This window comes from Dermacentor andersoni, chromosome 3 (assembly GCF_023375885.2).
Source record: "Dermacentor andersoni chromosome 3, qqDerAnde1_hic_scaffold, whole genome shotgun sequence".
Classification (NCBI taxonomy): Eukaryota; Metazoa; Arthropoda; class Arachnida; order Ixodida; family Ixodidae; genus Dermacentor; species Dermacentor andersoni.
This window is the reverse complement of record NC_092816.1, coordinates 40287501-40309583: the sequence shown is the minus strand read 5'-3', so window position 1 is coordinate 40309583 and position 22083 is coordinate 40287501. Positions and strand designations below refer to the sequence as shown.

At 42.0% G+C, this 22083-nt stretch overlaps 2 protein-coding genes across 2 annotated transcripts in view; one reads left to right on the top strand and one right to left on the bottom strand.

Moving 5' to 3' along the window:
- The window catches only part of LOC126517508 (uncharacterized), a 57910-nt gene extending 55048 nt beyond the window's left edge, over window positions 1–2862 (top strand). The window contains exons 11-13 of the mRNA XM_050167241.3: window positions 18–130; window positions 2092–2176; window positions 2676–2862. Coding sequence (XP_050023198.2) covers window positions 18–130; window positions 2092–2176; window positions 2676–2729 — 252 coding nt within the window. The 3' untranslated portion in view covers window positions 2730–2862. The remainder of the gene's footprint in view (window positions 1–17; window positions 131–2091; window positions 2177–2675) is intronic.
- Window positions 2863–5090: 2228 nt separating this feature from the next.
- rogdi (rogdi atypical leucine zipper) lies at window positions 5091–22081 on the bottom strand. The gene is made up of 10 exons (XM_050167261.3): window positions 22010–22081; window positions 21401–21472; window positions 20016–20098; window positions 18705–18771; window positions 17333–17416; window positions 17098–17199; window positions 13721–13819; window positions 12983–13111; window positions 11565–11648; window positions 5091–9167 (listed from the first exon to the last, which is right to left on the bottom strand). The coding sequence occupies exons 1-10, from the start codon at window positions 22043–22045 to the stop codon at window positions 9126–9128; spliced, it is 798 nt and encodes a 265-aa protein (XP_050023218.1). The 5' UTR covers window positions 22046–22081; the 3' UTR covers window positions 5091–9125.
- Between the last annotated feature and the right edge of the window lie 2 nt (window positions 22082–22083).

The window sequence follows — 22083 nt, the reverse complement described above, 5'->3', positions numbered from 1 at the left end:
CTTTTTCTGGTGTGCAGCTTCCCCTGCAGATATTATCAGGCCTGCTACCAGACTCCATCCGGCTGGGCGTGATGGTTGCCCTTTTTGCTGTGTCCATCATCTTTTTAGTTCTCGCCAAGTGGCAGTCAAGGTGAGCCTCTAGCGCGTCCTTGCTTGCAGAGTTTAGCTCTTGTTGCGCACAACTCTACAAGGGTTTGATAGCAGCTGTGTACACTGGTGCAGTTGTGAAGTGCATGCAGCTTGTGGTCCTGTGAGGAAATAAATAAATAAAAGTAAGACTCCTTTATTGTGTTCGAGACTGCGCAGATCATTTGCCAGTGGTGTTCTCCAGAGTTTGAGCTGCTGTAGGCTCTTTCAATGGTAGATCGGTTTGATGTGTGACCACAAAAACAGAAAACCGTGAAAGGAAGCTCTGCTTTTCGAGAGCAGTGGGAATCGAACCCATGCCGCAGGTGCAACTGGGAGTCTGATGTGCTAACTGCTGCACTCCCATGCAATTGAGCCGAACGAGGAATTACTATATTTACTCAGAAATAGGTCGAACACGAATATAGGTCGACCTCTGTATGCTGAGCTCACCGAGAAATAAAAGATATAATTTGAATATAGGTCGACCTACCCCTTTTTAGAAAACCTAGCACTGTGAACATGACACACATTTCTTTACCCTCAGGTAGGATACTAAACCTCACTAGTCGATGCCGCAGGCTGCATCTTTGAACTGCCTGAGAAGTTTTTGTCGTCGGATGCTTTGCAGGATTCCTTGGCACCACAAACGATGCCATGCTCGGTGCTGTCTAGTGCGTTGGATATAAAGCATCTTTTAAAGCCAGTCTGGATAACCTACAGACTGGCTTTACGGTGGGTGCACTTGAGAAACTCCGTTAGCTCGGTACCTTTGCTACCTTTGCTCCAGAATATAGGCCAAGATTCTTTGGTCATGAATGCAGGTCGATAGCTCATATTTACTAACATATTGGCAAAAGAAAAGGTCGATCTATATTTGAATAAATATGGTAAGCATGGGATGAGATGTGCGCCAAAGCAAATAAAGATGAAAAAAGAAAGAGAAGAGATAGAAAACAAAGAAAATTGATTGGCAGCAGCAATGTGAATCGAATCCGCGCCTAGAATGCTGGTGACACTGGAGGCTCTGACCGTCAACCACGGCACTTCTGCAGCTGCACTTTTATTTCCATTTGCATCCTTAGTAAGCCTTATTTGGGAGTTCCCAGGAACAACCTTCATAAGAAGATGATGAGGGCACATGAGATTTAAGGTCTGAAAAGGGGCTATGCGTTAAACCACGCTTCGAATTAATCTTGGCCACCTGGGGTCCTTAAAGCTGACGTGCTGATGCCACTAAAAAAAATGTTGATTTTGCTGTTGCTGATGGTGACGTGTGGCTTTTCAGGATGGGTGGACAGTGACACACCATTAAAAAGAGAGGAAATAATAATGAAGGTGTTGCCATTCCTCACCGTTGTGGTGGAACATGCCTTTCACCATAGTGGCAACAGATGGTGCCGTTGTTTCATTGCACCAAAATCAAAATTTTTTGTGAATGGCAATGCTACAGACGATGTGCACTTTGGCTGTTTTGGAACAAAACAGCCAAGTAATGCTCGCAAATGTGGTGTTGAATGAAATACACTGCATCATGCTGTCGCTGTGCGACATCTGAGCAGTAATAAGCCAGTGGTTCTGCTGATAGAATAACGTACACCTGGTGCTCCTGTTAATGCAAGAACAAGTACATAAATGAATACCAAAGGGCTGTTCTCGCATTCGGCTTTTGTTAGGCCTGATTCACAGTGCACATTAGTAGTGGCTACTGTTGTCCCTGAGGATTAGCGCGGCTGAGTCAAGATGAGCGTGTTCTTGATCGTTTGCTTTGTGCTTCCGTTAGGTTTGTTGGACCGGCTCAGTTGCTGGTGTGTACGCAGTGGTCGAAGAGCTGTAGCGCAACAAGGAGAGGGTATTGTGTGGGCCATTAGGCAGGCATTGTTGTTCGAATGGATATGCAAGGTGCTTGATAAAACATTTCTTGTGGCTGTAGCAGAAGTTATAATGCTGCACTGACTTTTACAGGCTCAAGCCTATACTGACGAGGCAGCAGAAGCGTACACTGTCGGAAGCTCAAAGCTACCTCACAACTTATGTGAAGCCTAAGAAGGTGAGATCATTAACTGATGCTAGAGGCCGTTACAGTAGTGCCGAATATAAGTTCCACTCTTTTAAACCATCAAGTGGGGTAAGCTTCAGTTGTTTAAATTTATGTTCTCATTGGAACGGCACATCGTTGTGGATTTTCAAAGTTTGAAGACAAACAAAAGAATTAAACTTTTTGAGTCAGAAGCTTTGTTGCACATTGAACATGGTTTGTTGTTGTGTGGATACAAATTTATTTAAGGTTATTTGCTTAAATTTCTGTGGTTTATGACGAGAATCTCAGGGAGACATCTGTGAAAACCAAAAAAATGTTATGGAGAGGTAGCGCTACATCATAATGTAGTAAAGTCATGGCATATGGCTATACTGTTTTCATGCTTGTTTTTCTTGCAGTAGTCATGTGCCTTTATGGTTGGAAAATTGAAAGAAAAAAAATTATCAACAGCTCATGTTATCACAGGGTTGGAGTTGAAAAAAAAACTGATTGTTTGGTCTCTTTTCAGCAACGACTGTATGAAGAGTACCTCAGGCAAAGCGTGGCAGACTATGACTTGTGATACAGCCACTGTGGCTGTTCTCCAACATCATCCACATCATAGAATACAATTGTTTCCTTCATGCAAAACGTGTGACATGTTTGTCAGAACATATAGGCTTCATCATAATAAATTAACAGGAATGTTACTGTCACCAGTTGTTGGAATTGATTTTGAAATTACATATATGTATATTTCAAATAAGGACATGGTACTTTGAGAAATAAAGAAAAAGACACACCAAAAAATTAAAAAAAGAGTGTGAAAAAGTTTGGAGCATCTCCCAGAGGACAGCAGCACTATAATTGTATTGTATATAGTACAGGCTTTGTCAAGTTAAATTACAAGAAAAGTTACCGATACTTATCGGAATGTGTTTTAAAACAACATAGGATGCTAAAAACAAAATAAATGTTCAACTGTGTGGAAAAAGAGTAGCTTGCAGAAAAGGCCAGAGTGGGTAAAGCAATTGGGTTAGGATGGTTTTGTTTGTTTTACCTCCAATTATATACAAATAAAAGAAATTCACTGGCGATTACGATACCATCCATTGTGTAATTTGAGCCCAGCTGCATACGTTTTCATTACGCGATGTATTGGCCAGTGCTGACAATCTGTCTCATGCAGCACGTTCCAAACGGAGCTAAGTGTGGCGTGTTTGCCTTGGGTGATCACAAGAGGCAGCACGTGGGTGCGATTCACAGCAGAGACTACGCGCGCTACTGTGGCACCATATCGTAGCCATTGTCACCGTACAGCCCATCTTGCGTGCGCTGCACTACGCTTCTCACGCTTTCGTCCCACCAACGACAATTAAGAGCGGCCCTTCGTCGCGGGGAAGTCCAAGCTTTCCAAGCTTCCACACAAATTTTCCAAGCTTTTTCACACAAAAATGAATATGCGACTGACTGGCAGCTAGGGTTCTGAACTGAGAAGTGCTGCTTCACATAGTAAATAACACTGATTCGTTTGCATTTTGGCAGTGTTTATTCTCGAACAGAACTATGTAATGAACGTGACAGTGCAAGTTTGTGTAGTGTGCGTACTGGGCAAAAATAATTTAAACTCTTGCAGTGCATATAATACAGCAGAAACTTGTTGACACAATCCCATTACACACGATTTGGGCCCCAACGTTCGCGATGGAGAACAAGACAACAAAATAAGACCCAATTGAGTAACGCTTATTTTAACCGGTTCATACGTTCCTGGAATACACTATTTCTCGGCACCAACGTTCAGTACATCGCAAAACTGCGATCGTATGATACGTTTTCCGGCCGCTAGATCCTGCGTAAAAAGTAATATGCGCTAGGCGTGCAAGATCGAGAACAGTACACAGCCACTCGCCGGCGGCAGCTTCACCACAATACTCGCCCGCCCGTTTCGCGTGAAAACGCCGGCGCACACCCAATTCCTTATTCCGGTACTAGCAAATCTCCGGAGACGTTGCACCGCATTTACAGCTATTGCAGCCAACCCTATAGCGATAAGCACCTTCGCCCATCTGTTTCACAGCGCGTGATGCACGCTTTAACAGGCAACAACGCAAATGCGCCGCCTTTCCCTGCAACAGTCTGCGATCGTACCCGTTTTCCGGCCGCTAGATGCCATGTTAAAATGAAGACAAGACAAGGCGTGAAGAGCACGCGATTGAGAATAGTATGTTGTTGCCCGGCGCGGCAGCTTTACCGCAATACACGCCCGCCCGACTCGCATGAAAACGCCGGCACGCACTTGTTTCTTATTCCGGCACCAGCAGATCTTCTGCCGGGTCGTCTCACGCCTTATTCACAGCTATCGCCGCCAAACCTATTGCGACGAGAGCCAAGAGCCTTCACCTATCTGTATTACGTACAGCGCGTACTGCACGCTTTTAGTAGGCGATAATCCAAACCTGCCGCCGTTCGCTGCTGCAGGCGGCGCGACGCGAGCGTCACGTGTCGCTTCAGCGGCGTGCAGCATCGCCTACCACCTCGATTCCTATTCGGTTTCCCGTCGCTGTCTATAAACACTGCGCAATAGGAAAACAACAAAACGCGTGTCTCGGGCCGCCGAAGCACCACCAGCTCGATGCGTGTTAGTGTCTCATGTGCAACGATTCGCGCACCGCTTTGCATTTCGTAATGTCAACTACAGTTGAGTGTGTCCAATTTTTAGTTATTCGGATCGTACGTTTTCCCGGTTATTACGTTTCCCTCGCATTTTTGTCCCCCTCCAAAACGTATGAACGAGGTTCTGCTATTCGGTAGCCAATGGCTGAAGTTACTAATATCAACTGTTGAAACTGAACTTGAAGTAATGGAATATGTTCTAGTAAATGTTTGCAAAAGGAAGCAAGGTGGGGGGGGGGGTAAAAAAAAGATAATGCATGGCCCATGGTAATTGTGTTAGGATTATTTTATTGTTTTCAACTCAATCATATACGAATAACAAAAAAGAATGGCACATTTAGTAAACAATGTCAACAAACAGTATAAACAATTCAAAAGTATACATAATGTTCTGTAAAAGTGGAAATACATGAGACACTGCTAAAAAAGCTACTCAACATTTCGACTTTCTGCAGACATCACAACTAACTGTGCAGAGCAGCTTTACCACAGCACACAGACTTAAAACATTCTCATTAACAGCACAGTCGCAGAAAAATTGCAGCACACTGATCACTAGTGACAAACAGCTGATGAAGGTAGTAACACCAGTGCCTTTCGTGTTCAATCACGTGGTGCATTTCTCCATCTACGAAAGTGATTGTTCTCGAAAGAGAGGACGCTCTTGTGTTTGAATTAGGTCCCCATGTAAGAGTGCTTTGCAATACGACAATAAAGGACTTTCAATCAGTCACCATGGAATGTTTCGTTGATATGGCGACGTTTTTGTGGTGAACTTTAATGCCATGCTTAAATGCGGCACTTGCCACCGATTGTTCAATTGGAATGAATGGAGAACATGCGTCTGTAGTGCTGCCAAATAAAAAATTCAGACTTTTCTTATTAAGAATGGCAGCGCTGCCCTCTGCTACCTGGAGCAATGAAACTGCTACACATTTTCTCATCTTGAATAATATTTATTTAATTTGAGAAAAATTGAGAGTACGCACTTGCATTGTTGCCGAGTGAATTATTTTTTTTTTCATAAAAAGAGGGATGGTGGTGCAATCTGCTGCCCAGAGTGTGAAACTGCTTCGCATCCTCTCATTCACGCAGCAGCTGTTTTTTTTCCCCTTGGAACAGATGTCACAACTGTTCCTTTAAGTGTGATTAAACGCATTTCTTTTGTCTGGAATCGCCGCAGGCGATGTGCGCTGTCAATTTACCCCGTTGAAACAGGCAATTGATGCATGTAAACATGGCAGTAAACTAAATCATGAAATGGCCACCTTTCCAAATATTGAATGTGCAAGGGCCAGCAGATCTGCCAAAACAGTTCATTATACTGGAACCCCTTTCCCCAGCGACGTAACCTACAGTAGACTGCAACTGCACATAATTAGCTGCACTTCAGTACAAGTTGTGATACTAGCACTAACTAGATAGTAATGTGAGCCTCATGTTTTCATGAACAACTCTGATTAAAAATTTGAACGAGCTTGATCCAGCATACAACCTCTCAACTACATCACCTATGGAATTAGTTGCAACAGTCCATGTTACTCAACGGAAAGGAGAGAATAGCCTCGAGTTAGTGGATCCATGCAATATGTGTGCATGGCATTGATTAAAGGCAATGTGATCGAACCTGGAGGAAAAGGTGGTTCTATTTGCATAAGTGCAGGATTGTTTCTATCTGCAAAATCACAATTACAGATATAACACATAGTAGAAACAGTTACATACTCAGCTGGGAAGTAAAAGAAGAGTGCAAGTCTAATGTAGGTTTGTTAACAATCGCATGTTGCATGGAAACTGCATTTTGCCATCTGTGTTTCTGTCGTACTCTTCCGTAGTTTGTCCAGTAGTAACAGTGGTTGCCAGAAAACATGGTCTTCGTACAGCAATTCGTGTTGGCTGATTGGTTTAGTGCTTTCATGAGGCTTTGGGGGATATTTCTGCCACTACCGCCCTTTCACATGCACCATCACGCAGGAGTTAGAAGGGGGAGCATGACTTCCCTGCAACGATTCACATGGAAACCGCTGCCAACAAACGTAGCTCAAGGTGTTCCTGGCTTGGCCCAAGCGTTAACGTGTCTCCCTGGTGGGTTTTACGCATTGAATGAACAGCGTAGAAGGTACCATAAGGTACCGCAAAGTGTTGTGGTGTACCATTTTAGCTAAGTGCTAGTACTAGTGGCTACTAGTACTCAGCAAAGTACTATTTTACTGGGAAGACTAAAAGTGCTCTGTAATGCGCATTGTTGCAATGCCAAAAGAAGTATTATCTATTTGACAATGGAGCTTAACGCAGGTATGTTGGGTACAACAAAGCGCAGTGCAAAAAAAAGACTTTGCTACTGGAGCGCGTGCATGCGTGCGCAGTGGCGGCCATTCTTGACAAGCGCACAATTAGCAGCGCGCTAAATGAGCATGTTACATGATTAACAGCATTCGATAACACGCATTCATAGAGCACAATCGCTGCAGAGAAAAAAAAAATTTAAGACAAAAAGAAAAGAAAAGAAAGGAACGAGTATATTGTCAGCATCTCATTTAAAATCCACAATACAGTAGCTTTCCTTTTTTTTTCTGAGTTCCCCATGTTAAAAATAAAACCTAATGTATATGCCAAAAACACTGTACATAAAGAGTTTTGCATAATATATGCACAAACTATAATACAAACGTGCAGAAAAAAAAAGTAAGCGAGAAACACTGAAAAATAACGTCCTATAAATGGCAGCTATCACACAACGCTTGATAACATCTCTACCCAAGTGTGGCACACACATTATGCCCTTTATATCATGCATGTATGCTGGCAGAGTGAAATTATTGCTTTGTAAACTATCTAGTCGACAGGCACTCTGCGACTCTGTATATTCAAGCTATGATTAACCGCTATGACAATGTCATTTTATTAACCTTTAGCTGGCTACGTCTGGCAACACTAATATGGGATTGAGGAAACGACTTCTATTTTCTAGCACAGATGAAGGCAAAAAAAAGCACAAGCTGAATGAACACTTCCTCGACATCGCAATACAGTACACTACCCATCGCAGACAAATGAAACAAGGCCACTGAATAGGGTTGGCTGACATTAATTGCTGAAAGTGGACCAGTACGGCTCACTGAAAGTTAAAGCTACTTTTATTTTTTTTGTTGACTGCAAATGTTCGCTGCCATCTTATACTTTGCTGTTTAAGTTCGAATTCTCCTGTTCATGCTTCATTTGCCCGTAAGAGTAATGCCGCTTAGCTATGTCAGTTAGCTCTGATGGCAGCTCTAATTGATAACACCATTGCAGGGTGCCTAGACGACTAGAAATAATGTTGATTTGTCGCCTGCACAAAGATTTCTAGTTGAGAAATGCAAGACAGCTGCCTTTTTCTTTCGCATTTCTTGCTACAGTATGAAGCAAGACAACTCTCTGCACTTAAAATGACGAGCAAATGCGAAGCGCATTTTAAAGACAAAAATTTGTATCGCGCCATTTACAGGTATAAACTACGTCAAGAGTGACTAAAAGCAAAAAAATGATGCTAGTGTTTGTTCTACGTTCTGCTGCATTATACAGAAAGCTTCAGAAAATGAAAAAAAGAAAAAGTTTCCACAGTGGCTTCCACAGATAGCAAGCCTGATAGACAAAATAGTGCCTATCTACCATCTGCATTTAATGACTTTGTTTTTGCTTGCTTATCACTATACCTTCGGCCGGCCCATTAATTAGGCAAAAGTATATCGTAAGTTCATTCGTGGCAATAGCAAACTTATTCATTCCAACAGCTCGGAGAAAAAGTGTTAACTTCACAAATACTGATGAGACCTATGCGAGTAAACATAATCAGCCTAGAACAAAACTCATTATATAAATAAAACATAAAGGGCCACACACGCGAAAGTAGGTGCCCATAGTCTAGCAAGAGTTTTTCATGACCAGAGCTTGCCAGAGCTTGCCAGAGCTTACCTGGTCGTGACCTGCGTCGTTACCTTCTCGCCAGAATAGTACATAAACATAGCAAAATTTTCCTTTCACTAAACAGGTGCCCTGTGCATCGATACCCGTGACCTTTTTTGAGCGCTGGGAAAGTTAGAAAAAAAAAAAGTAAGTGTGTTTCCTTTGGGCGAGTTGAGTAATTTTAGCTGCCACAGCCGATAGTAGTGATGCCAACTGGACCATCCTGTAGGAGCTGAAGCTTCACAGGTGTAGAACTTTGGTAGTGTGCCGACTCAGTTGTTGTTCTTCCTTAAGTATCCCGTTGAATACCCCTCTCCTCTGTCCTTTCACAACACAGCTTGTGAACCTTTGTTTCCTCTTATGGGATGTGGAACTCCCTGTACTGGTAGAACACGGCAACCTGCAAGAAAGGTGTGAAACGGGTACGAATTCTGCAGTACGTGCTCACGTTCATGTTAACTCCAACTGCTGAGAACTTGCCGTTATAATGTGGAGAGGCCAGAATCTTGGGCAAACACCTCTAACTATAATTGAAACTGAGCAAGGTGCAGGTCTGGCCTAGTTGGTTGAACATGATTAAACTGGCAGAACAAAGTTAGAATTTGAGAAAAATAAATAAATAAATAAATAAATCAGTGCTATGTATTGGTTCTTCTTCTGTCCAAGTTCTACCTTCGTGCTGTTAACTTAATCATGTTTAACCTCTAAAAATACTTGCACTTTCACATTGTCGCATCTTTTCTGTCACAATCTTGCATGTCGAGCTAGCAAAAAAAAAAGGAAACAAAGCTCATGGAATAATTACTGAGTCTCGTGCAAGTGAGGGCTGAGTGCCGTACCCAGCTAATGTGCTACAGAAATTGCACAGGCACACTTAACTGCACTGCCCAAATTTGTTGGGACTATGCAATTCCGTAGAAAACATACAAAGTGGCCTTCTGGAAGATGCTTCACAGAGTGGAAAGAACACAGAAGCTCGACAGACAATGAAAGAAAGAGTACAAACTCTTCCTGGACAATGAAATGGAAAGACGGCGTATTCTGTCTGTCTGTGTGCTCTTGGTCACTAAAAATGCACAGTTGAACCTCAGTATAACGAAGTAGGTAAAATTGGCAATTTGCTTCATAATATCGAAATTTCGTTGTATTAAAATTCGACCTTTTATGCAATAAGTACAGTCGCTTATCGATTCTTCTTACACAGAAAAAGGCAGCAGAATTTTCCAAATCGTCGGGCAATCGAAAAAGAAAGCAAACTTGAATGACAAAACAAGTCATTTTGATGAACTTGGGAGTCTGCGACGAATGATGCGGTTTCGTGCCATGTTGACGATATCTTCACACAGGCGGTACGAATTAAGCGAAGCAAGCCACGCTTTCGAGTGCATTCCACCCCCACGACTGCTAGCGTCACTCGCGCTGACTCGCACTGGGGCGACGCTATCATGAAAAGCGCTGGCAGCGGGGAGCGAATGCTTCATCTGCCTCTCATTCCAACGGGTCACCGCAAATCAAGATTACGCGACCTTCAATGCTAAACGCACGGGAAGACAGCTTACATGATTCCAAGCCGTGTCGCCATGCCCACCATTTGCACACACGGCAGATGACCTCTAATGCAGGGTGCGCGGCTGCGTATGCGCTCAGCTGTGCTTACAGCCATGCGCAGCCACGGCCGAATCCGCACCAACTTACTCCTTCAACCGCCCCATCCTGCCCTTTGCACACGCTTGATCGCGTTACCGCGAGCTCGCTCCCTTCCCCCTCTTTCCATTTGCTCGCGTGGGGAGGTGGCACTCTGTGTGTGTGCAGCCATCTTTCATCTCACCCTCACACACTTTCACTCGTGCCTAAAGCACAAGGTGTGTGGGGCGTGTTGGGACCTTATCGCACTTGGACTTAACACGGGACATGATGCGGCTTCACTTTGGCGGTTGCTGTTGCGGCGCCGCACGCGATTTGAGAGGTGTATTTGCGAGCAGCCGCTTGTAATTCAATCATCTGACCATCTGCGTCCGAGGAAGTTTACATTTACTGTCTCGGCATTCCTTTGCTGCGGAAGCAAAATTTCGTTATAGTGAAATCGCATACAAACACACTTCGTTATATTGAGGTTCTAATTACATGGTGTTCTATGGACAAAGAGGTTATGTAAAGTTAAATCCTTAGTTACACAGAGAATTTCGTTATATTGAAGTTAGTTATATCGAGTTTTAACTGCACTGTTCTTGTGTTCCGATTGCTCTGTGCTATTTTCTTCGAATTTTCCACAACCCTACATCATCATCAACTATGGCTAATACAGCAAAACAGTGCCGAATGTGCAACTTAGCTTGCGAAATTCTTCACTGTTGATGGGCATTTATTGGTGTCGCCACATTTTTACTCTAAATATACGGTAGCCTAATCTACCCCAAGTGACCGCAGCACGAGGTCAAGATGGTCAAGGACACCATCCTGGCTTTCATCAACGAAGCAGGGTTTCAGGATGCTATCTAACATGTAGCCGTCCTTACCCTTCTGAACCCAACACTCCGACCCCTGCATCACAGGCGACTCCAGTCAAGAGAGCACCACTCGAACAATTGACAAAATAAATGCACTCATGTCACAGATTCCTTGCAGTGAAACAAAACACACGCAAAATAAAGAAAGAAAGAAAGAAAGAAAGAAAAAAAGAAACTGATTAGTATTTGAACTTGTCCCTCTACTCACTTTTATGACAAAATGAAATACTTGATGATCGTGCACTTTGAGGACCATGAAGTTTGCGTGCATAGGCAGCATGACGGCTCACCTTGTCCTTAAGCTGCTGGCAGAGCTGCAGGGCTATGGTGAACAGTACGAGGACTTCACTCAGCCAGGGCACAGACGTCTCTGCCTGAAATGCACAGGTGTTGCAAGTTGTGTAAGGTCAGAATCTTGGGAGAGAGAGACACAAACTTTCGTCATGTAATTAGCAATTATTTCAACAGCTTCTCTCTCCAGTAAGTTCGATTCAATAATACTTTAACAAGCTCTTCAGAGCGAAAGTGATTTAGGATATTTCGAAGCACTAATCTGTCAGCTTATCTTGGCTTGATGTGTGCCCACAGTGTCCCCTTTAAAAGACCAGTCCTGTTATAAATTTTACCTAAACACTGGAAGTCGTAAAGTGTTGTCCAGAGAGTGTACCACCATGAGAACTTTTCAAATGGGTTTAGTAATAGTGGAGACCGAAACAACACAAATGTTGTGAGCCAATGGTGCGAGGAGGCAAACTGCTCTCCCCAAAGCAGAGCCTCTCTCTCCTTGCCTCGGCCAACGAAATTCAGAATTTCAACAAGTTTATTGTTAAAGGGACACTAAAGCCAAGTAGGCCAAGTAAGCCAAGTTAGATCTATGGATTATTTGTCTGGAGGTCTAGTGTTGATTTCTGGGCGATCTTATGTAATCCCCATGTGATTGCCCTCTCTCCTGCTCACTGTAAATAATCAGCCAATGCTGATGTCACATGAGAAGTGCCACAGTCCAAAATAGGTGGCACTACTCCAATTTTCAATTTTCCTCATTTTTTTTTTTGCTCACAGAAGCTCTACTCTTGCTATGAATGACAAATTGGTTATTAAACAAGTCTCACTTTTCAATCAAGCTTGACTTAACATTATCTGTTAGCATCTCTTTTAATTAAGATAGCTTCCAAGTGTTTTCCAACCTTCATAATTGATAAGTTTCATTCTTCCATGCACAAGAAGCTGGTGGCACAGTTTGTACAACCTTAAATATGTATAACTGTCAGTATTTCTTTCACATTTCATCTACTTACTGACATTCATAGATCTAATATTCTGCCGATAAAATTGTCAGGCTTTCATCAGTGGACCAATGCTTAAAGGTGGTTAGGAGATTTTTAAATGGTTGCAGAAAGACACTAACTGCACACGCAAAATAAAGATTACGCCACTAGGGCTCATAGAAATGTACTGCAGAAGAATCGACATTTGGGCAAGTTGATACTGGATGAACCTCTTGATGGGGCAGTGCAAATGACGAAGACATAAGGAAGGAAAAATAAAGGACGGTGCTGTCCTGTATTCGTCGTCCTGTATACAGGATAGTGCTGTCCTTGCATCTTCGTCATTTGCATAGACCCATCAAGAGGGCTCATAGCTCTTCTGCATGCCTTTTGTGCGAATAGCCTGCGGTTTCAACAGCACTGGTACAAGCCTGTCTTACCTGAAAGACATCAAACTTCGGCTGGCCGTGCGAGTCCTTATGGACGTAATACACAGCGAAGATGAGCTTGTGGGACTGCACATAGAAGCTGGCGCCCAGATCTTGAGGCAGTGGCGGTTGTAAGGATTTCTGCACAAACATTGCAGAATCGAGCTGTCTAATTAAGCTCCTCCGGTCACTTGCGGTAAAACTTCAAAATACCAACAGGCGAATTTTACGACAAGCTTTGCTACATCACGTCTACTGCTAGAGCTGCCAGAGTACAGCAGTATTCTTTAAGGAACTGCATGACAACAACGGTTCCAATGTCGTTTTACGATTACTTTTTGACGTTCCCGTGCCGTTCCAAACCAGCTTAAACCATGCAATTTTACAGCAAGATAGAAAACTTGGCAAGTTGGTGCTGATGCATATTTGTGAATGGCAGAATGGAATTAAAGGTGTACTTTGTCTTTATCTGTGTGTCTGTCCTGTATTTTGTGCCATTCACGAATATAAACCATGCAGCGCTCCTAGGAGCTGGTGGTGTGGATCAAATTATGAGAGCACGAGATAATTGTACAATAGACGCAGAGTCAAGGAGATGCACCTCTACCAGAAGCAGCTGTCATGCATTACGCTTAACCAACTCTGCCTTTTCGGTGTTGCAGACAGCTAGGCTGACATCAGACCGAAGCGGATGTCTGGAAGGTTCTCTGATGGAGAGCAGAATGTAAAAAAACACTGCTGAGCACACACCATGTTCCGGCTTCCAAGAATCTCGTCGATGGTGCGTTTCTTTGGAATGATGAGGCTCGCCCGACCCCTCTGCAGGCAACCCATTACGGTGGTCATGAGCTGCACAAGAAAGTTCCAGGAAGGTGAGCAGCTTATAACGACAGTCTTGAGGGCATTAGACGTGATCAAAGTAATGAAAACAGAGTGAATTGTAGCACATGGACATGTAAAAACGATAGCACAAACACTCACTCGCAAGCAATTTCTATTATGGAAACCTGTAACATCTTGCTGCCTGGGATATTGGGTGGCTTACGCAAAAGGGCAGCTGAGACAGAAGAGGAAGAAGTGGACATGCTCCTGCTCAAGACTTGGAGCCAAGAAACTTATCTCCACAAGCACTGAGCCAGCTGCTCCTAAAAAACGCCGACAGTTCTTTTCAACGTACACGACTATATACATAAATTGATGTTGCAAAAAGCAATATTTAAAGAATCTTTCAGCGGAAACAGAGAAAAAAAAGGGCATGTGCAGTCATAAGTGATGACTTAATGTAAATTGAGATATTGTGAGCAAAGGCTGCAGAGGCATGGCTAATACAGGAAGCACTTGTTTTAGCAATTCTGTATGCTTCATCACTTTTGTGGCCTCTTGCTTATTGAGAAGAAGTACATTCATGCCATCAATGCGGGCGTTACATTCACACGCATAAAAGTACGTAACTCCAAAGAGTATTTCAAGCATGAGGTTGATCATCTTAGTGGTAGTGTTTGAGTCATACAGAGAAAATTGCAGGTGTTGCATTATTTAAATGGAGTAATGTTTCACAGAAGTGTGTGTGTGTGTGCGTATATCTCTGAACATCAACAATTCTGCAGATTTTGGGCTACAACAGTTATGCTTTGAATACGACCATTCGACTTCTAGTCAGCACACACGTTTTCACAGTCAGACATGCCGAGTGCGTTACATGTGAATGGCTTGCTTGTTACCAGTTTTGCGGGAACAACTATGTAGGCAAGATGCTCTCACAGTGAACTCACAAGGTGTTGAGTAAGTGGTCTATTGAACACGCCGATAGGAACGCAATCAGCAGCTATTACAGCAGATTAATTCGAAAGGTTGAAAAATGCAACAAGTGATAACAATTATGTCAGAAAGAAACTGCACAATTTGAATGAAATATTTTCAGACAAGGCATTAAATAGTATAACAAACTGTTTTCACATCTTTCCTAATAAAGCTGTTCCGTAACAATAAAATAGACATTCTACACTGGATATTAAAGTAGAAATTAGTTCTAAGTTATACCTATGCCTCACAATAGCTGCCTCTGTGGAGAGTATCAAGCATGATGGATATAGACGTGTACCACCATCTGCTGCATATAGTAAATATATATATATATATATATATATATATATATATTAAGTAAAGAGGATCTCTTCAAGCTACCTTTCAAACGCAAAGAAATTGAGCAGTGCTACAAGGTAAATAGAACAAGTATTTAATTTCAGCGGTTTCGACCGGTAGGCTGATCTTCATCAAGGTTTACAAAACACCCTTTGTAAACCATGATGAAGATCGGTCCACCGGTCGAAACTGTTGAAATTAAATACTTGTTCTGTTTACCTTGTAGCGCCGCTCAATGTATATATATATATATATATATATATATTGTCACGCGTCTTGAAAGAGGACAGGCAACATTTAACGAGGACAGCTGGCTCCTGAAAAATAATGGCAGTGGGAACAAAGCTGTTCTTTGTGCTCGATTCATCAAAAACCCTGCCAGCACCTTTTAAGATATACTCGATCCAGGTTTGCCAAAAGCCAAAAACACAAATTTGTCCAGGAACACTCTGATCTATTCAAAGTCCTTTAAGAAGTTTTAGAAGAAGACCCGGCTAGCCAAGAAAGTGGCCCAAATATCTTTTCACATTCCTTCATTCCAGCTTGGTGTAGAGCATCTCTTTTTGCTTGATTGCAGTCCTGCAACATCCCTGGATTGAATTAGCCTTTGATTTAGCCATCGGCATAATCATCATGAACAAAGTAAAGGTTCTGAAGTGCAAGAGCACGGAAAGAATACGGGAAGGACTGAGCATTCTGTCTTTCCCGTAATCTCACTCTATTCAGAACATTTACTATGGCACACCAACAGGCCCAAATTGCCACGATGGCGCACATCATGAACAAGACAGGAAATGTCTTTTTTTTATTAAACAGCATTTTTGATGGTGTCATAGTTTTAAATTGATGACACCTCTGGTTCTACTTATTCTAATGCATTAATTATTTTTGTTGCAAAAATAGACAGCTAAAGAGTGCAGCAGGCCTAAGACATGAACAAATATTGTTACAGAAATTTTCAAAAAGCAGTAATTTGTCATTGGCGTTACTATGGCTTCTTAATTTAGAAAGCTTGGCAGGCTTTCACTTGACATAAAATTGGCTTAGAGCACTGTCCTTGTTGTTTTGCACTTTGTTGGTTCCATATCAATTTTGTATGTCAAGCTTTATTACACCATATATAGCTCAGTAAATAGCTCACCTCCAAGCAAGTTGTGCAAAAAAACGGAACTTTTTGTATTTCTAAAAAGTTATTTACCCTGCAAAAAAGTATATGTTAATTAACACACTGAAATACATAAACTCAACAAGTTTCATCGACATTACCCAGAAATAATAATACTACTACTAATAAAAAGAAAACATTTTAAAGTGCAGGGTCTCTCACATTAAAATACATAAACTCTGCAAGTTTTATCAAACTCTACCTCGAAATTAAAGAACATTTTAAAATACAGGGTTCCACCTTAAAGTGTCATATTAAAGAGATCTGATTAGGAGTGGGGCTTGCAACTTTTGTTGGCTCTTTCGCATTCAAGTAACTGGTGCTGCACCTAAGCTTTGCACTGGACAGAAAATAATACACAGACTGTTGCTAGTTTCTTGTGAAGAATGAAGATATAAGCAAAAAATGTTTTCAGGGGCCGCATTGTGCAAGAATTCTTTTCCATCAATTCCATTTTTTTCGTATTGCCCTTCATATTAAGTGGCCGATACTGGCAATAACGTAGGCCTGACATCCTGCCAATGAGCAACAAAGTGCAAAAGGATAGGAAATTAGAGGAATCACTGCATAATACGGCCTCAGGTCCCAATGGTTGCTTTCTTCGTAGTCAAGGCAGGCAGCCTGTGTGTTTGGGCAAGTGAATCTGTTCAACAGTTGCACCTCAAGTGGCAAGCTCTCGTGAAGAAATGCAGCTTTGCTTGCTTTAGGGTCAGTGTGGTTTGAAAACTTCTCCGCCTGCGTGGACGTACCCCTTCACTGCTGCAGTCTGACACAAAACGATGCCACAGATAATGAAGGGGCCTTGTCACTGTGCACTTGCCTGGGTTACTTCTTCTGCAGACTTGAACTCAAACTTGGTTTTCGGTGGCGGCGGCGTGAGCAGTTGCAAAGCAGTCATTAGGTTGTTGCCCGCGTCTTGCACCTTTGATAAAGAGCAAACAACCGCAAACAAAGAAACTGATGAGCCTTATTCCCTTCATAGTGCTTTTTTTACTTTGTTGACGCTGTTTTCAGCAGCAAGGCAGAGCAGGGTAACAGAAGACAGTCGGCCATACCTGCTGCAGCTTCCACTGGCAGTCATTCTGCACTATTGTCCTCAAGGTGGTGCCGGGATGCTTGGGAATGCGCAGTGCAATGTCCTGAAATATAATCAAGATGTGCATTGCATTACTACAACTGTCCTTTCTTTTCTTTCTTTTATCATAGTCTCACTGTCATCAAGACGTTTAGAAAGCTATCATTCACAAATGTCTCTCGTGAAACTCGTTGCTAATTTGCATAACATTCAAGAAATATAAGTACATTTGGCTGAACAGCCTTCATCAAAGCTATCTAGAAGCGCTGCAGTCTTATCCTGTAAATCTGATCTCTCAGCGTTGCCTACGTTCAAGGTACAGTACTACAGATTCATGCTGCTTTCCTTGAGCCCTCAAACTATCTTTGAAACCTTGTATGTGCTTTCAAATATGAATTCATTTGTTCGGCAGCACAGCATTACATTTCTCTACATAGAAATGACGAAGCTGTGTGTTATGCCAATTTAATGGCTCGCTGCGCACGTATATGTGAGAGATGGCATGCAAATGAACAATTCCACTACATTGCCCTACATTTCCTACTTGTGGTAATAAAGGCTGAATGTGCCCACTCTACACACATCTTTCATATGTACTAGAGGCTACAACATGCTAATAAAGAGCTTTTGCCTGTGCATGAATTATTATCGTTTACTGGAATACCACAGATGCAGAGTGCTAGTGATGTCATGTTGTGATGCCGAGTTGAATGAAAGCACGAAAAACTAAGATTGCAATGACCACGTCCTACTTAGATGCTGGTGTCGAGGTATCAGCAGTGACATACATTGGCCTAGAGTGGCTTTTTTATATTTTGTTGTTATTATGAGGGCATCCACGCAACACAAATCAATTCCTAACACATATTCTACTTGAACAAAATGTGGCCAACAGTGCTACCGCCATTCAATATTCTAGTATTTTGTAAACAAGAATGGTTCATGGACGTGCTAAAATTCTCTAATATCTGCACTTGAGATAAACAAAGGAAATGCATCAGTGTAACATCACAGTTGGGGACTGTGGCCATTTCAACCAGTGTTTGGTAACATTAACACAAGGAGATAAGACCGAATGAGTTTGCTAGTTTCAGGACAAATGTGAACTCTTCCGCCGTCTTTCCTGCACGAGCGCTTCACTTTTACGACAAACTACAGAAGAGTGGACCTGAAATTTTAAATCTGGTGCACATGATTCTATAAAGCCTCAGTATCCCATTTGAACACGTCTTTAGTGCAGACCTTTGTTAATTTCGACTATGAATGTATTCATGCACCATAATTTTTGTGCATCATCAATACATTAAGGCAAGAAAAATCTGGAAGTAATGAACGTGAAAATTTCCACTTACTGCGTGGCTGATGCTATCCCCTGACATTGTTGCCAGGACTTTAATTTGCTCAGGGGCAGCTGTGGAGCTTTACCAAAGCACAAGAAAAAAGAAAGGGAACGTCAACATAAAATAAAATAACAATGCTTTGCAGTTAACAGATGCTGCAATTAACTGCTGTGAGCTCATTCAGCTGAAGTGAAATCACACATTGCATGTATGAGAGATGTTGTCTACAGGAAAACCATGTATTTATGTGGTGCAAGATGTTCCCGTAACTCTGAAGGTGGGCTATAAGATATAGGTTACATTATGCCAGTGCATATTACCGAGTTATGGTTAATGTGGTCAGGTTATTGATTCCTGAAACATGGTTAACATGGCTGGGTTAGAATGCTGAGTTATGATTAGGTTAAGTCAGTTTGGCTAGACTACTAGGCAGACGGTAAGTTAGTAGAAATTACTGAGTTCTTGTTATAACACTAAATATATTACTAAGTTAGGTTAGGTTGCTAGGTTCAGAGTCCTGTTATGGTTTGGTTAGGGAAGATTACAGAGTTATGGCTAACACGTCATGGAGACAAGCACAATTGTGATCTACTGTGTCAGATAACATTGGCAGTACCATGCACGTATGCATATGTACTATCATGGGCAAATGAAACGTGTATAAGTTTGAGTTAACTAGAGCACATTATTTCATTTTTGCCTTCACCACAACACATCTTGTTATGACTTTAGTTTACACACCGAGTTTGAAGCCTGCACTGTTTTCAGCAACAGGATAGTAGCTGGACAAACTCTCACTCACATGTTATATTACTTGTAAGATGTGTTCTACGTTGTATTTTTTTATTTGTGTGTTTAATTTGTCCATCGTCATAAAACAGCACACAGTGAACTTTCGAAACAATATTTCACATAAAACCTCGTCAGCTTAGTACAAATCTTTATCTGTGCACTTTGTTCAATAAAAAAAAAGAAGTAGAAAGAACTAGGGAAAACATTTGTTAACACTAAATCAAGAGAGATATAAAGCACAACGTTACAAGGACACCTTGTAATTACAAAAACTCCCTATAAAACAAACATCAAAGGACCTCGGAAATGTACCTGTCCTACCACATCTTCAGCTTAACAGAAGGTCACTCAACCTATGGAAAACTAAACAAAGGGCTTCCCACATAGCTCAGTTTTAACTTATGGAGATTACCACATGCAGAATACTGTGAATAATGGTCAAAATGGCAAAGCATATCAGCGCTCAATAGGATTATTTTTGAAATGATATCTATCATTGCGAACATGTCTGGCTCTGATAAGCATTCATACCTTGTGCTGTTCAGGATCAACTTGTCAGTCTTGACTAGGTTTTCTTGGTCAGAGAATGAGTGCGGGAAACGCTTGGAGCATTCCTGAAAATTTTACAAGATATAGCCTTAGATAATGTAATATATAGCGTAAGGCTGAAATCGGGGCCAGTTGGCTGTACATTGTGTTGGACAAATGCGATTTTTTGAACAAAACCAAGAACTTTGAAATGGGACGGAACACACACACACACTGCACATGTCTTCCTCCCCTTTTTTTGAAGTCGTTCGATATTGTGCAAAACAGCGCACTTATCTAATATATGGCGGCATGTGCCCACATCCTGACATACATTACAGACCTTTCCAAGACTTTAATGAAATTCGCATTCTTTGAAAACTTTAGCTACAATTCCAGCTTGTACCTAGCTCTCTTCCATGCCAACTTGGTCCCTGGGTGTGGGCCCTAACAGAAAATCTTGGCAGTACGCATGCGATATTGGCATGTGCCCATTTTGGGCCATTTCTCCAGAATGGGCGTGCCAATGTAACGCAAGGCGTTAAATATATCAAAGTGACAACGCCCCATCTGCAATTACAAACACGGATCCGCGTTGAGTGTGGCCTCACGATGGAGGGCCACTGTAATAAAATTGCAGCAAGGATACTATTGGGATTCCACGGAGTTTCGACTGGGGTGCAGTGATTACAACAAGATATACTGTGTTGTGGTATTGTTTGGTATTGTGGTTAGCAACGAAACTGCCACTTTGTGCATCTGCGGAGGAAATACAGTGTGTCATACTGCACTGCTTTAATTCACGTTGCATTAATGTCAACATTCATCGTGAGATGGGCTCTGCTGGAATGTTTTATCTTTTGTTTGTATTTATTCATAACAGCAAGCTAAAGTTTTCAATCAGCAAACCTGCAGTTAGTGGAACTGCAACAGAATGAGCATGAGAAAATGAACATCACACACACATATATTTGGCAAAATGCTCTACTGCAGCTAAGTTAGCTCCAGTTAAGATTTCAAGGACCTGCATGACACATGTCCTTTAGCAATTACGGAAACAGGCAAAAATAGCTAAATAATACAGCCATATATGGTGTATGCTGCAGAGATTATATACAACAGAAGGTGCGTATTTGGCATACACAAGCAAAAAGGCACCTCGTTTGTCAATCACTAGAAAGCTGGTTGCCAGAAAGCCTCAACAGCTATAGCTTGGGTTAATTAGTGTCGGCAGAAAAAGAATAATAGCACCGTTCACTTATCTCATTCGGAGCAACATGCTTTTGCTGAAAACGCGCCAGTGTGTAACTTGATATCAAGGGCGGCGTTTCAGCAGCGATAAGCAGAATGCAATAAATGTGATAAAAACAGACATGCTGTAGATATACCAGCATGATGTCTTGCAGCTGCTGCAACACAATGTTTACTTCTTCTTGCAAAATCCATTCGAATTCTGATTTCTGAAATAAGGAGAGAGATCAATTGCGGCGGGTAATTTACAGTGTCCAAAACGTGCAACGATGGCCACGTTCTTGCATTTTGCGCAAACAAGCATCAACGTGACGAGGCGGAGCGGCATAAGCTGGCGAAAAAAAAAAAAAAAAAATGCCGGTCTCCTAGTTCCTCTTCTTCATTCGTCATTTTTCATCCTCTGAGAGCGAAATTGATTTATTGCGATCCACGCAAACTTGCTCAACTTAACCACGAGAAAGCAAGAAAAAAGAAATTAATCTTTTGGCGACTGCCCATTTCTTGTTCGCATTCTGTAGCGAGCGCTTGGCGGTGATCACAACGAATGAAAATTAGCAATGTGAAACTTGGTTAAGCATTGCACACGATAAAGGTAATCACGGCGCAAATACTTGCAACACTCATCAATAACAAACATCTAACACCGATAGCTTAAAGGAGGCAGTAAATAGCACTGTTTTCACGCAAGCACGACTTCTGTGATTTGCAAAATCAGTGGCCAAAAGCATGCTTAAAAATTTACTCACTAGCGCTTCAATCTCCTCGACGTCTGCTTCCGCCATTGCAAGATGGTTTCTGAAAGCATCAGCTGTTTTTGGCT